This window comes from Pseudophryne corroboree, chromosome 1 (assembly GCF_028390025.1).
Source record: "Pseudophryne corroboree isolate aPseCor3 chromosome 1, aPseCor3.hap2, whole genome shotgun sequence".
NCBI lineage: Eukaryota > Metazoa > Chordata > Amphibia > Anura > Myobatrachidae > Pseudophryne > Pseudophryne corroboree.
Window position 1 is genome coordinate 629,727,568 of NC_086444.1, and position 16,473 is coordinate 629,744,040.

Genomic DNA, 16,473 nt, shown 5'->3' on the forward strand with positions numbered 1-16,473 from the left:
ACAGTGGGTTTGGGAGACTGCATATTAGTCCAGCACACACAGTGGCTGACTCTACTGTGTGTAGATTACAGATACATACTGTACTTGTATATGAAGCTTAAACTAACCAATATACCTTATCCTACCTTACCTGTCACATGCCCCTCTTGTAAACAAGCAATGCTTCCAAATGTAAAAAAGAAAAAGAACATCAATTTTCTTTTTAGTTTTATTGTATTTAAGAAATTTTATTTTATATATTTTGTTACACTCAGCATCAATTGATAACTTAATAAAAACCATAGCTGATGAATTAGTGACTGATGACATATTAATACTTTAGTTTCAGGATGAGGAAAATATGTTATGGATCTTATAATACAGTAGTCAAATTAAAAACGATTCAGTTCGTTGTAACACATTGCGGAAGCACATGGAAACAAGACTCTTCTCTGGGCAGAGGTAAGACCGGTGGACATGTGACTGTAGTATGCCATCACTATACTCTCTTCTTCTTTACAAATCCATTTGCCATGGACTGCCTATAGATAACAGGATACAAATAATGTTAATATAGTATATGAGGTATGAAGGAATGAAACAACCAGCTTATAGTACAATTTTCTATGAAATCCTAACACATACCTCCTAACTTTGAATTTCTAAGAAGCGGGACAGTACTGTGCGGCAAAGCCGTGCCTGCCCGAAAAGGCTGCATGGCCTCGGTAAAAGGGGGCATGACTTCACAGCAATGCCGCGACCACCTGCCACGCCTCTCGTTATCGTCACAGTGGGGGCATGGCCAGTGCTCTGTGAGCTGCTGGCATGCCACCAGTCCCTCTGTCCCCTGTGAATCAGGGACGTACAGTCAGGGGAGGCAGTGCCTCCCCTGTCATTAATGATTCAAATAATACAAAGAAGATACTTATGACACATATTCTGTCATAAGTATCTCCTTTATATTAATCTAATCCTTATCACTGTGTAGATGAGGTTGGGAGGCACCGATCGTGATGCCTCGCGTTGTCAATGGGAAAGGGGCCGGAGCGGGCGCGGATGGGACCAAGGCCCTCATTCCGAGTTGATCGCTCGCTAGCAGATTTTAGCAGCATTGCACACGCTAAGCCGCCGCCCTCTGGGAGTGTATCTTAGCTTAGCAGAATTGCGAACGAAAGATTAGCAGAATTGCGAATAGAAAATTCTTAGCAGTTTCTGAGTAGCTCGAGACTTACTCCTACACTGCGATCAGCTCAGCCCGTTTCGTTCCTGGTTTGACGTCACAAACACGCCCTGCGTTCGCCCAGACACTCCCCCGTTTCTCCAGACACTCCCGCGTTTTATTCTGGCACGCCTGCGTTTTCCGCACACTCCCAAAAAACGGTCAGTTTCCGCCCAGAAACACCTATTTCCTGTCGATCACACTCCGATCACTTCAACGATGAAAATTCTTTGTTCGGACGTGACTAAATCTACTAAGTTATGTGCTAAAATACTTAGCGCATGCGCACTGCGTACCATGCGCATGCGCATTTTTGCCTTAATCGCTCTGTTGCGAAAATCGGCAACGAGCGAACAACTCGGAATGACCCCCCAAGCTATGGGCAGGAAAAGCCCATTGAAAATACATTGGAAAGCGGCACCAACCCATGAAAGCACGCCCCTGTCAGTGAGGCCACAGTCATTGGCCAGCGGATCCGTCACTGGATCCGCTGTTATCACTGTGTGGACGCGGCGGAGGTGCGTGCGTCAGTGGTGGCGGGATGCGGTGGAGGTGCGGGCAGCAGGATGTGGCGGAGGTGCGGGTGGCGGGACGCGGCGGAGGTGGTAGTATTAGCGGCAGTCAGGGAACCGAGATCCCTGCCTGTCATTCTGCAGAGTTTGGCAGCGGAGCGGTACCAGTTTCAAAAATGGTGGCTCAGTGTCATTTTTTAAATTCAAGAAGGCCGCCACGAGCCAATCACGGCTCGCTGCATCATTTCCCCCTCTGGCTGACTTATATAAGTCAGCGTGAGGCAGGGGCGTCAGTCCAACTGAGGAGGAGGAGCAGTGAAGAGCTCCTGAAGAAAGAAGACGCCGTGGAAGTCCTGGATGGTCAGCGGCTATGCAAAAGAGCTTAACAGCTACCGTCCACCAGATGAAGACGCCGGAAGCCCTGGGAAGGCGGCAGCCATGCAAAAGGGGTTAAAGGCCACTTCGGGCGTGGCTTTGCATAAAGGGGCGTGGCTTTGCAGGAAAAGACTACCTCATACCCCAGTTTTGCAACCTGCACGCCCAGACGTTAGCCACCACAAGAAAGAAAAATAATCCTGATTCATGCCCCTTACATTATTTGTAATTTTTCCTCCTTATAGTAATGCCCAGTATACATTATGCCACATACTGCAATGGCCCTTAGACATTATGCCACACACAATAATGCACACACCGTAATGCCCCCGACACATTATCCACACACCGTAATGCCTGTGACACATTATGACAGGAATCGCAATGCCCGTTATACATTATGCTACACACTGCAATGCCCCTGATACATTATAGCACATACAATGTCTGTGACACATTATGACACACACCGCAATGACCCTGAGACATTATACCACATACCACAATGCTCGTGATATAGTATACAACACACCGTAATGCCTGGCACATTATGACACACACCGCAATGTCCGTGATACATTATGATACATTATGTGTGATACATTATGCCACACACTGCAATGACCCTGAGACATTATACCACATATCACAATGCCCGTGATATAGTATACCATACACCGTAATGCCTGTGACACATACTGCAATGCCTGTTATACCCTATGCCACACACCGCAATGCCCGTTATACATTATGCCACAATGCAATGCCCCTGAGACATTATACCACATACCACAATGCCCGTGATATAGTATGCCACCCACCGTAATGTCTGTGACACATTATGACACACACCGCAATGTCCGTGATACATTATGCCACACACCGTGATGCCCATTACACATTAAGTCCTATAGTAAGGCTTCTAATTACTTTTAAATTACCTGCTCGTTGCCAGGGGTTTTCATGCTCAGGGTGTCATGCTCGTTGCCAGGGGTTTCATGCACTGGGTGTCATGCTCGTTGCCAGGGGTGTCATGCTCGTTGCCAGGGGGTAGTGCTTGTTGCTAGGGCTGTGCTCTCCCAGTGCCACATATGCCCCCAGTGCCAGATATTTCCCCACAGTGCCAGGTACTCACATGCCCCCAGTGCCAAATATAGCCCCCCGCTCCCATGTGTCAGGTACACATATACCCCCCAGTGCCACATATGCCCCCTGTGCCAGATATTCCCCCACAGTGCCAGGTACTCACATGCCCCCAGTGCCAAATACAGCCCCCTTCACCCCCATTGTGCCAGGTACACATATACCCCCCAGTGCCACATAAGCCCCCCTACCCCTGTGCCACATATGCCCCCAGTGCCACATAAGCCCCCCTCCCCCTGTGCCGCATATGCTCCCCCAGTGCCTCCCCCCCCCACGCTGTTTTGTGCTGGAGGGACACGGAGGGCACAGCGCACGCCTCTCCTGTGTCCCTCCTGGGTCTCCGGCGATCTGTTAAAGGAAGTGTCGGTTCGTGAGCCAATCAGAGCTCACGAACTGCACTTCCTTTATTATACCCGCCGGAGCCCCGGGAGGGACACAGGAGAGGCGCGCGCTGTGTCCTCCGTGTCCCTCCTTACAGCAGCGGAGGGAAGGAGGAGACAGCAGATTGATATGCGGACGCTCGTCCGCATGTCAATCTGCGCTAAATCAGTGGCGCTCCCACAGCCCCTCGCCCCCAAGCCACCGCGAGGGCTGCAGGGGCAGTAGTTACGCCACTGGGACTTACCCTGCACAAGCTCCCAGATCTAAAAGTCCTCCCTTGTAAAATCTCCACTGTCCCTGGAAGTGCTGGCACCAACACGTTTCGGAACTTGATGTTCCTTTTGAAAGGCATATGCCTGCCGATGGGACAGCAGAACAGTCCCCCAAAAATGTGAATGTCCCGCGAAAATCGGGACAGTTGGGAGGTATGCCTAATAAATTGTAGGCCAAGCACAATAAGAATGTGTTCAAGCAATTGTACACATATGCATACCAGAACACAGAGGCATAGACACTTAAGAAAGTTGTATTACAGGTTGAGTATCGCTTATCCAAAATGCTTGGGACCTGAGGTATTTTGGATATCGGATTTTTCCTTATTTTGGAATAATTGCATACCATAATGAGATATCATGGTGATGGGACCTAAGTCTAAGCACAGAATGCATTTATGTTTCATATACACCTTATAAACACAGCCTGAAGTCAATTTTAGCCAATATTTTTTATAACTTTGTGCATTAAACAAAGTGTGTGTACATTCACACAATTTATTTATGTTTCATATACACCTTATATACACAGCCTGAAGGTCATTTAATACAATATTTTTAATAACTTTGTGTATTAAACAAAGTTTGTGTACATTGAGCCATCAAAAAACAAAGGTTTCACTATTTCACTCTCACTCAAAAAAGTCCGTATTTCGGAATATTCCGTATTTCGGAATATTTGGATATGGGATACTCAACCTGTATTTGCAGATGGCCAAAGGCAGGTGCAAATAGATGAAGATGATGATGATGACGACAATCAGAAGCACTGCTTGTGATTGGCAGCTTGTGAATTTACTAATAATGCTTACTGAAGATTTCTTCATTACACGGGTATACATTATGCTTCTATGTATTTGGTAATATTTTATGTTATTTTGTCATACATAATATGGGGAATTAATTCTGATGTATTAGAGAAGAATATTATTAATGCTTTATAGCCAATGTAATTTTTTTTTTAATAACTGGCTATAAATATGGGAATAAACCTGGGTGTGTATATGCTGCTGACACTTGCCATTGTTGAAGCTTTGCATGTTCATGTTCATGCAAAATGTGTTGTCAACACAAAATGTGCTTGTGCTTTGGGGCTCAACTGAAGACAACTCTGCATGAGGCCCAAGGTGACGTTAAGCAACTTTAATCCCCAAATGGAAAAGAGCACTTCCTGACAAGGATCACCTATGATACTTGCAAATTTGAACCTGGTTGGAAATGCTCTAAAATTTCACTGGTATGATGGACAGAAACTATTTTGTGGTTCAAACTTAGTGGATTGCTGTTTGGGTTGGTAGTACGCATTAAAATGTGCAAATTCAAATAGCTTAAACTTAGCTGAACCTGGTCGATTTGTTTCAAAATAGTTTTTGCTAATGTGTACTTTTTTCATATTTCAGTTCTGTTATATATAAAAAAAGAAAAGAAAAAGAAAAAAAGACAATGACAAAACATTGTAAACCCCCCCCCCCCCCACTAATCCGAACATGGCCTTTATTCTTACTTGTTTATGTAGTCCTTATGTCTAGGTGTCTTGGTATGATCTTGGTCGTCTATTTTCTGATCTTTAGAATTATCATATTCTCGGACATCATTCACTTCTTTAACCTGGCCCGTTAAGACTTTCACTACAAACATTACAATGTACTAAGAGGAAAAGCAGAAATATATTAATTGGTGAGGATAGAAAATGTTAATAGTCTAGCAGTTACAGTGTCACAGCTGATTTCATTGCTCATCTATTTATACAAAACAAACATATGGATGGTGTAATGGTTAGCATTACTGCATCACAGCACTGAGGTCATGGGTTCGATTCCCACCATGGCCCTAACTGTGTGGAGTTTGTATATTCTCCCTGTGCTTGCGTGGGTTTCTTCCGGGTACTCCGGTTTCCTCCCACAATCCAAAAATATACTGCTAGGTTAATTGGCTCCCAACAAAAGTAACCCGTGTGTGTGTGTGTGTGTGTGTGTGTGTGTGTGTGTGTGTGTGTGTCTGTGTGTGTGTGTGTGTGTAAAGCGTTGCAGAATATGTGTGCGCTATATAAATAACTGGTAATAAATAAATACATACAAATATGTATAACCAGAGCCGTAGCTAGACAGCTTGATGTCCTGTGCAAGGGAGAGAATTATTGGGACATTCCCCCCAACCCTCCCCCCCCTTCTCCTAGAGAAAGCCCATGCTATGATGCCCCTTCCAACATTTTATATATAATATAATATATTATAATATGTTATATTATATTATCTATAGATAATACTCACACATTTATAGACCACTATAAGAAAATGGATTTGGACACAAATACTCTTTATACCACATTCATGTACTTAACTTGTTATTCAGTTACAATACTCTTTATTAAATAACATATTTCAATATACTGCCATACCCAGGATTCAAACCTATAACCTGTTGAATTCTAATCAAACACCCTACCCATTGAGCTATTTGATCCTGCATAAAAACTATGAACGCTATATGAAGCTACTGGTACTTAAAAAAAATAATCAGCATTGCAATTGAGCAGATCTATGTAGTGTGCAGTCACACTTCCAATCTCTTGCAGCCACACACTACATAGATCGCCTCAGCCGATCATTTTTTCACAAAGATAAGTTTCAAATAGTTAGAATTCTCTAGCTTAGAATCATCTACCTTTCTATGCAAGAGCAGAGAGCTCAATGAATAGTTTGTCTGATTGCAATGCCACAGGCAATGGGTTCGAATCTTGGGTATGTCAGCACCTTGAAATGTAATAAAGGACAGTGTGACTGAATAACAAAGAAATCTCAAGTTGAGTTCATGAATGTTGTATAGGTATTAGTGACAGAAGGGGTCAGGGTAGGAGACAGCAGCGGTCAGGAAATGCTGGGCTTTAGAAACGGGAAACTGCAAGTGAAAGTAATTAAAACAGATAATTGACAAGTGCTGCCAACAGCGCCACCTACCATGCAGCGCTATGTGCGGTGCCCCCTCCGTACACACCTAGTTACAGCCCTGTGTATAACTAAAAACCACTACAAGGGACTAAGACAGTAATGATGTTACTAGCCAGGATATGCAGTGGTCCCAAACTCGGTCCTCAAGGAGCACTAATGGCCCAGGTTTTAAGTATGTAGGTGTGGCTGTTAAATACCGAGACTGATGCTATAATTTATGTTTAATTATATTAAGTAAATTTTAACTCAGTTCCCCTTTTATGTACTTCCCTTCTGCCTCCACACACCGCTGCATTCTTATTTTCCTTTGGTCAAAGTAATGCTGTAACACATTATCAGTTTCTTTGTAAATGTGACCAACGCTCTACTTATATAAGTAATACTGGGGTGGCAGCAGTACGTGTGAGAGGTTAAACCCAGAAACCTCCAGTATTTAAAGTTCAAACAGGATTTACACAACTGCGCCTACTTGCAAAATAAATTGTCAGTATAAGTGAAAGAACCACGGAATAATATGTAGTATGAAAAATACTGACGTTTATTTGTATATAAATAATATAGGGTCAAAATTTGCTTTTACCCAAATGTATGAAAAAAATGATAGTGATAATCATGAAGTTGGGCAAAGAATGATGATTAAAAAAAAAAAAAAAAAAAAAAAAATTATATATATATAATATAAAAAAAGAAAATGAAAAATATAAAGTGGAAATGAAAAAATTAGAAAAAATATGTCTAAGTCCCAAAATGTCTGGTGTGAGCAGAGTGTGGCGTCCCACCTCTTTTCCACCTTATTGTCGTTTTTTACTATCCGGTATCACAGTATAGATTGATATTTCTGGATTAGCAGGAATGTTGAATTCCACAGTTAGTCACAGTATCGCTGTGGGGTACCCCAATCTGGACAGTGGTGGGATGAGGTGATCAGGGTGAAGGTAAAATTAAATATCCCCGGACTCCCCGCTAACCTCCTCCGTCCTGTGCAGCAGGAGACGTCCGCAAACACAGACGTCTGCCAGTGTTCAAAACCGGAGGGACGCGGTCATGCCTCTGGGGGGAAGGTATCGACGACTTCTGGACCCACAAGGGGACTGTCCGCCGTGAACCTTCCCTCCTACGGGGTGTATTACCTTTTCTCCTGCGCTCGATCCCGTCACACACTTCCACTCCTTTCTTCTGTCTTCTCTCAGCCTGACGATCGGTGCTCCGCTCTCAGGTCTGTGTCCTCTCGGCCGTGCGGCTCCGTTTCTCCTCCACAGTGTCTCTTGCGAATCAGTTTGTTCCGTCCAGATATATTTCAAAATACTGTTGTTTTCTCTCGTCCCTGCCTGCAGCTCCAGCAATGCACAGTGCAGTAAGGTGGATGTGGCGGAGGAGCCGGACCCTGCAGCAGGCTGGTGATGACCAGACAGACACTCCGCTCTCTGTAACTGTATTAAAGCTGCTTTCTTGTGCCTGCAGGAACAGCTCAGCCCTTCCACTGGAAGGGCTGAGCTGTTCCTGCAGGCAAAAGAAAGCAGCTTTAATACAGTTACAGAGAGCGGAGTGTCTGTCTGGTCATCACCAGCCTGCTGCAGGGTCCGGCTCCTCCGCCACATCCACCTTACTGCACTGTGCATTGCTGGAGCTGCAGGCAGGGACGAGAGAAAACAACAGTATTTTGAAATATATCTGGACGGAACAAACTGATTCGCAAGAGACACTGTGGAGGAGAAACGGAGCCGCACGGCCGAGAGGACACAGACCTGAGAGCGGAGCACCGATCGTCAGGCTGAGAGAAGACAGAAGAAAGGAGTGGAAGTGTGTGACGGGATCGAGCGCAGGAGAAAAGGTAATACACCCCGTAGGAGGGAAGGTTCACGGCGGACAGTCCCCTTGTGGGTCCAGAAGTCGTCGATACCTTCCCCCCAGAGGCATGACCGCGTCCCTCCGGTTTTGAACACTGGCAGACGTCTGTGTTTGCGGACGTCTCCTGCTGCACAGGACGGAGGAGGTTAGCGGGGAGTCCGGGGATATTTAATTTTACCTTCACCCTGATCACCTCATCCCACCACTGTCCAGATTGGGGTACCCCACAGCGATACTGTGACTAACTGTGGAATTCAACATTCCTGCTAATCCAGAAATATCAATCTATACTGTGATACCGGATAGTAAAAAACGACAATAAGGTGGAAAAGAGGTGGGACGCCACACTCTGCTCACACCAGACATTTTGGGACTTAGACATATTTTTTCTAATTTTTTCATTTCCACTTTATATTTTTCATTTTCTTTTTTTATATTATATATATATATTTTTTTTTTTTTTTTTTTTTTAATCATCATTCTTTGCCCAACTTCATGATTATCACTATCATTTTTTTCATACATTTGGGTAAAAGCAAATTTTGACCCTATATTATTTATATACAAATAAACGTCAGTATTTTTCATACTACATATTATTCCGTGGTTCTTTCACTTATACTGACAATTTATTTTGCAAGTAGGCGCAGTTGTGTAAATCCTGTTTGTAACACATTATCAGTCAGCTGTCTACCTCTGTAACTGATGCAAAATGGGTTCCCTTGAGTACAGATTTGACTTTAGGGAAAATGAAGAAGTCACATAAGGTCTGGCGAGTATGGTGGGTGTTCTAGCACTACAATCTGTTTCTCGGCCAAAAACGGCTTCACAGAGAGAGCAGTGTGGGCTGGAGCATTGTCCTGATGGAGGATGAAACCATTTTTCCACAACTCTTGCCTCTTTCTTCTGATTCTTTCCTGCAAACTTTCTAGAGCAACCTGTCCTGAAGTTCCCACTAATAGGCCCTACACACTGGACGATTACTGCGATTTGAACAATTATCGATATGAATGATGATCGATACCATTGAAATTGGCTTGCATTGAAAAATGAGAAACGCGCATCGTTCATCATCGGTACCTCCACACTAAACGATATTAACGATATATCGTTCTTTTCCGAACAATATCGTTCATATCGTTCTTAGATATTTACCACTGCGTAGGGCCTATTAGAGGGAGCATGCTGGACGGGATGTACTAAAAGGAAAATGCGGTAAAAACCTGTTTTCTGGGTTTTACTGCAATTCTTGTATGTACTCGGTGTGTGGTGGTGGTGGGTGGTGGGGGGAGCGGAGCGGGCTGTGGTTTTGCCTAGGGCATCGAGGAATCTTGCACCGGCCCTGAGCATATGGAAAGATTCAGTGGTGTTTTGTTCAATGTAAATAATAATTTTAAATGAACACGTTGCTCTTCTTTTGAACTAAGCATTTTTATGACGCATGGGAAAAATACAACTTCTTTGAACGGCGTGTGACAGCAAACTACCTGTGCGAGAGGGGTGAAACTTGCACAACCGTTTTGGGATAGTCCAAGGTCAATGTTTCTCCACTCCCTCTCAACTCACTCAGAATGGTTTATTTTTTACAAGGACAATTATTATTATTATTATTATTATTATATAGCCACACCTAGTATTCATGCTTGGTCAAAGGTGACTTAATTAGTACCTCAGTTAAATATGATTTAACCATCTGTGCTGAGCCATGGATATCTTTAAAACCTGGCCTGTTAGTGCTCCTTGAGAGCAGAGTTTGTGAACCACTGTGCTAGACTATCTGCTTTGTTTTTGTTTGTTGTTTTACTATTCTTCCCTGACTCCTGCTTTAACCGTTCTTAGAAATATATTTACTATTTACTAAAGTGCAGGTTTTTAGAAGTGGAGACGTTGCCCATAGTAACCATTTAGATCCTAGCTATTATCTTCTAGAAGAAGCTAGATAAATGATAAGTAGAATCTGATTGGTTTTCATGGGTGACATATCCAATTCTTAAAAACCTGCACTTTAGTAAATATACCCCTAAGCCCCTTTGATTGATATTTACCAAATTATTACAAACAACTCTTCACTACAAAATTTCCTTTGTTTAATGCTCTCTACTCCTCCACTTGATTTGTTCCCAATGTGACTTCTCTGGAACCTGGGACTTCTCTGGAACCTGGGCTTCTTCCCTTGCTAGCTACCGCAAGATACAACTCCAATTAAATACAACAGAGGGACAAATTTGCTTGGTAAAATGTAAGAACTTGGTTCTAGTGGGAGTGTTAGAGGGTCCTTATTTTAAAAAGACAGTGACAACTTCCAATTAAAAATTAAAGCAATGGTAATGAAATGCATATAAGGAGATACTGACCACCAAAACATCAGTTTGACAAGCCTGCTCTAGAATGGAGTAGAAGGCACAGAAAATAAAAAATCCATGTGTACGGGCAGTCGGCTGAGTGCCCGTACACACAACACGATGCGCCAATATATCATTAAATTTATTGGTCGTTGGCTGTGTAGCAGGTCCGATGCTATATGTCTGTGAACAACAGCGTTCACAGACCTATCGCTCGTACACACTGGCCGTCAGACCCGCGATATATCAGCCATTCTCGATATATCGGCAGTGTGTGGGCACCATAAAGCTGGGAAGTGACAAACGATATATATCTGTAGTGCACTGGCAGGTGTGTACACTTGATATGGTACATATCAGGATATATCGGCATGTCTGGCTGTGTGTACAGGTGACTCTACGACCACCCATACACTGCCTGCAAGGACTTACATCACAGCTGGGCAGTAGAGATGAGCGGGTTCGGTTTCTCTGAATCCGAACCCGCACGAACTTCATGTTTTTTTTCACGGGTCCGAGCGACTCGGATCTTCCCGCCTTGCTCGGTTAACCCGAGCGCGCCCGAACGTCATCATGACGCTGTCGGATTCTCGCGAGACTCGGATTCTATATAAGGAGCCGCGCGTCGCCGCCATTTTCACATGTGCATTGAGATTGATAGGGAGAGGACGTGGCTGGCGTCCTCTCCATTTAGATTAGAAGAGAGAGAGAGAGAGATTGACCTGATTTACTGGAGCTTAGGAGTACTGTAGAAGTGTAGAGAGTGCAGAGTTTACTAGTGACTGACCACAGTGACCACCAGACAGTGCAGTTTTATTTAATATATCCGTTCTCTGCCTGAAAAAAACGATACACAGTGACTCAGTCACATACCATATCTGTGTGCACTGCTCAGCCCAGTGTGCTGCATCATCTATGTATATATCTGACTGTGCTCAGCTCACACATCTTATAATTGTGGGGGAGACTGGGGAGCACTGCAGTGCCAGTTATAGGTTATAGCAGGAGCCAGGAGTACATATTATTATTAAAATTAAACAGTGCACACTTTTGCTGCAGGAGTGCCACTGCCAGTGTGACTGACCAGTGACCTGACCACACTGACCACCAGTATAGTTAGTAGTATAGTATACTATATTGTGATTGCCTGAAAAAGTTAAACACTCGTATCTGACTGTGCTCAGCTCACACATCTTATAATTGTGGGGGAGACTGGGGAGCACTGCAGTGCCAGTTATAGGTTATAGCAGGAGCCAGGAGTACATATTATTATTAAAATTAAACAGTGCACACTTTTGCTGCAGGAGTGCCACTGCCAGTGTGACTGACCAGTGACCTGACCACACTGACCACCAGTATAGTTAGTAGTATAGTATACTATATTGTGATTGCCTGAAAAAGTTAAACACTCGTCGTGTGACTTCACTTGTGTGGTGTTTTTTTTTTTATTCTATAAAAAACTAATTCTGCTGACAGACAGTGTCCAGCAGGTCCGTCATTATATAATATATACCTGTCCGGCTGCAGTAGTGATATATATATATATTTTATATCATTATTTATCATCCAGTCGCAGCAGACACAGTACGGTAGTTCACGGCTGTAGCTACCTCTGTGTCGGCACTCGGCAGTCCGTCCATAATTGTATACCACCTACCCGTGGTTTTTTTTTCTTTCTTCTTTATACATACATACTACTACTACATCTCTTTATCAACCAGTCTATATTAGCAGCAGACACAGTACAGTACGGTAGTCCACGGCTGTAGCTACCTCTGTGTCGGCACTGGGCAGTCCGTCCATAATTGTATACCACCTACCCGTGTTTTTTTTTTCTTTCTTCTTTATACATACATACTACTACTACATCTCTTTATCAACCAGTCTATATTAGCAGCAGACACAGTACAGTACGGTAGTCCACGGCTGTAGCTACCTCTGTGTCGGCACTGGGCAGTCCGTCCATAATTGTATACCACCTACCCGTGGTTTTTTTTTCTTTCTTCTTTATACATACATACTACTACTACATCTCTTTATCAACCAGTCTATATTAGCAGCAGACACAGTACAGTACGGTAGTCCACGGCTGTAGCTACCTCTGTGTCGGCACTGGGCAGTCCGTCCATAATTGTATACCACCTACCCGTGGTTTTTTTTTCTTTCTTCTTTATACATACATACTACTACTACATCTCTTTATCAACCAGTCTATATTAGCAGCAGACACAGTACAGTACGGTAGTCCACGGCTGTAGCTACCTCTGTGTCGGCAGTCGGCAGTCCGTCCATAATTGTATACCACCTACCCGTGGTTTTTTTTTCTTTCTTCTTTATACATACATACTACTACTACATCTCTTTATCAACCAGTCTATATTAGCAGCAGACACAGTACAGTACGGTAGTCCACGGCTGTAGCTACCTCTGTGTCGGCACTGGGCAGTCCGTCCATAATTGTATACCACCTACCCGTGGTTTTTTTTTCTTTCTTCTTTATACATACATACTACTACTACATCTCTTTATCAACCAGTCTATATTAGCAGCAGACACAGTACAGTACGGTAGTCCACGGCTGTAGCTACCTCTGTGTTGGCACTCGGCAGTCCGTCCATAATTGTATACCACCTACCCGTGGTTTTTTTTTCTTTCTTCTTTATACATACATACTACTACTACATCTCTTTATCAACCAGTCTATATTAGCAGCAGACACAGTACAGTACGGTAGTCCACGGCTGTAGCTACCTCTGTGTCGGCACTCGGCAGTCCATCCATAATTGTATACTAGTATCCATCCATCTCCATTGTTTACCTGAGGTGCCTTTTAGTTGTGCCTATTAAAATATGGAGAACAAAAATGTTGAGGTTCCAAAATTAGTGAAAGATCAAGATCCACTTCCACCTCGTGCTGAAGCTGCTGCCACTAGTCATGGCCGAGACGATGAAATGCCAGCAACGTCGTCTGCCAAGGCCGATGCCCAATGTCATAGTACAGAGCATGTCAAATCCAAAACACCAAATATCAGTAAAAAAAGGACTCCAAAACCTAAAATAAAATTGTCGGAGGAGAAGCGTAAACTTGCCAATATGCCATTTACCACACGGAGTGGCAAGGAACGGCTGAGGCCCTGGCCTATGTTCATGGCTAGTGGTTCAGCTTCACATGAGGATGGAGGCACTCAGCCTCTCGCTAGAAAAATGAAAAGACTCAAGCTGGCAAAAGCAGTAGCACCGCAAAGAACTGTGCGTTCTTCGAAATCCCAAATCCACATGGAGAGTCCAATTGTGTCGGTTGCGATGCCTGACCTTCCCAACACTGGACGTGAAGAGCATGCGCCGTCCACCATTTGCACGCCCCCTGCAAGTGCTGGAAGGAGCACCCGCAGTCCAGTTCCTGATAGTCAGATTGAAGATGTCAGTGTTGAAGTACACCAGGATGAGGAGGATATGGGTGTTGCTGGCGCTGGGGAGGAAATTGACCAGGAGGATTCTGATGGTGAGGTGGTTTGTTTAAGTCAGGCACCCGGGGAGACACCTGTTGTCCGTGGGAGGAATAGGGCCGTTGACATGCCTGGTGAAAATACCAAAAAAATCAGCTCTTCGGTGTGGAAGTATTTCACCAGAAATGCGGACAACAGGTGTCAAGCCGTGTGTTCCCTTTGTCAAGCTGTAATAAGTAGGGGTAAGGACGTTAACCACCTCGGAACATCCTCCCTTATACGTCACCTGCAGCGCATTCATAATAAGTCAGTGACAAGTTCAAAAACTTGGGCCGACAGCGGAAGCAGTCCACTGACCAGTAAATCCCTTCCTCTTGTAACCAAGCTCACGCAAACCACCCCACCAACTCCCTCAGTGTCAATTTCCTCCTTCCCCAGGAATGCCAATAGTCCTGCAGGCCATGTCACTGGCAATTCTGACGAGTCCTCTCCTGCCTGGGATTCCTCCGATGCATCCTTGCGTGTAACGCCTACTGCTGCTGGCGCTGCTGTTGTTGCTGCTGGGAGTCGATGGTCATCCCAGAGGGGAAGTCGTAAGCCCACTTGTACTACTTCCAGTAAGCAATTGACTGTCCAACAGTCCTTTGCGAGGAAGATGAAATATCACAGCAGTCATCCTGTTGCAAAGCGGATAACTGAGTCCTTGACAACTATGTTGGTGTTAGACGTGCGTCCGGTATCCGCCGTTAGTTCACAGGGAACTAGACAATTTATTGAGGCAGTGTGCCCCCGTTACCAAATACCATCTAGGTTCCACTTCTGTAGGCAGGCGATACCGAGAATGTACACGGACGTCAGAAAAAGACTCACCAGTGTCCTAAAAAATGCAGTTGTACCCAATGTCCACTTAACCACGGACATGTGGACAAGTGGAGCAGGGCAGGGTCAGGACTATATGACTGTGACAGCCCACTGGGTAGATGTATGGACTCCCGCCGCAAGAACAGCAGCGGCGGCACCAGTAGCAGCATCTCGCAAACGCCAACTCTTTCCTAGGCAGGCTACGCTTTGTATCACCGCTTTCCAGAATACGCACACAGCTGAAAACCTCTTACGGCAACTGAGGAAGATCATCGCAGAATGGCTTACCCCAATTGGACTCTCCTGTGGATTTGTGGCATCGGACAACGCCAGCAATATTGTGTGTGCATTAAATATGGGCAAATTCCAGCACGTCCCATGTTTTGCACATACCTTGAATTTGGTGGTGCAGAATTTTTTAAAAAACGACAGGGGCGTGCAAGAGATGCTGTCGGTGGCCAGAAGAATTGCGGGACACTTTCGGCGTACAGGCACCACGTACAGAAGACTGGAGCACCACCAAAAACTACTGAACCTGCCCTGCCATCATCTGAAGCAAGAAGTGGTAACGAGGTGGAATTCAACCCTCTATATGCTTCAGAGGTTGGAGGAGCAGCAAAAGGCCATTCAAGCCTATACAATTGAGCACGATATAGGAGGTGGAATGCACCTGTCTCAAGCGCAGTGGAGAATGATTTCAACGTTGTGCAAGGTTCTGATGCCCTTTGAACTTGCCACACGTGAAGTCAGTTCAGACACTGCCAGCCTGAGTCAGGTCATTCCCCTCATCAGGCTTTTGCAGAAGAAGCTGGAGGCATTGAAGAAGGAGCTAAAAGGGAGCGATTCCGCTAGGCATGTGGGACTTGTGGATGCAGCCCTTAATTCGCTTAACAAGGATTCACGGGTGGTCAATCTGTTGAAATCAGAGCACTACATTTTGGCCACCGTGCTCGATCCTAGATTTAAAACCTACCTTGGATCTCTCTTTCCGGCAGACACAAGTCTGCTGGGGTGCAAAGACCTGCTGGTGACAAAATTGTCAAGTCAAGCGGAACGCGACCTGTCAACATCTCCTCCTTCACATTCTCCCGCAACTGGGGGTGCGAGGAAAAGGCTCAGAATTCCGAGCCCACCCGCTGGCGGTGAT

The 16,473-nt window shown here is 44.7% G+C and overlaps 1 protein-coding gene across 2 annotated transcripts in view; it reads right to left on the reverse strand.

Annotated features, from left to right (window-relative positions):
• Positions 1-248: 248 nt before the first annotated feature.
• Positions 249-16,473, reverse strand: part of CERS1 (ceramide synthase 1) — a 141,142-nt gene continuing 124,917 nt past the window's right edge. For both annotated transcript variants that reach the window (XM_063914534.1, XM_063914533.1), the window contains exons 6-7: positions 5,386-5,528; positions 249-521 (exon numbers count right to left, since the gene is read on the reverse strand). In XM_063914534.1, the coding sequence (XP_063770604.1) occupies positions 479-521; positions 5,386-5,528 (186 nt within the window). In that variant the 3' untranslated portion in view covers positions 249-478. The remainder of the gene's footprint in view (positions 522-5,385; positions 5,529-16,473) is intronic.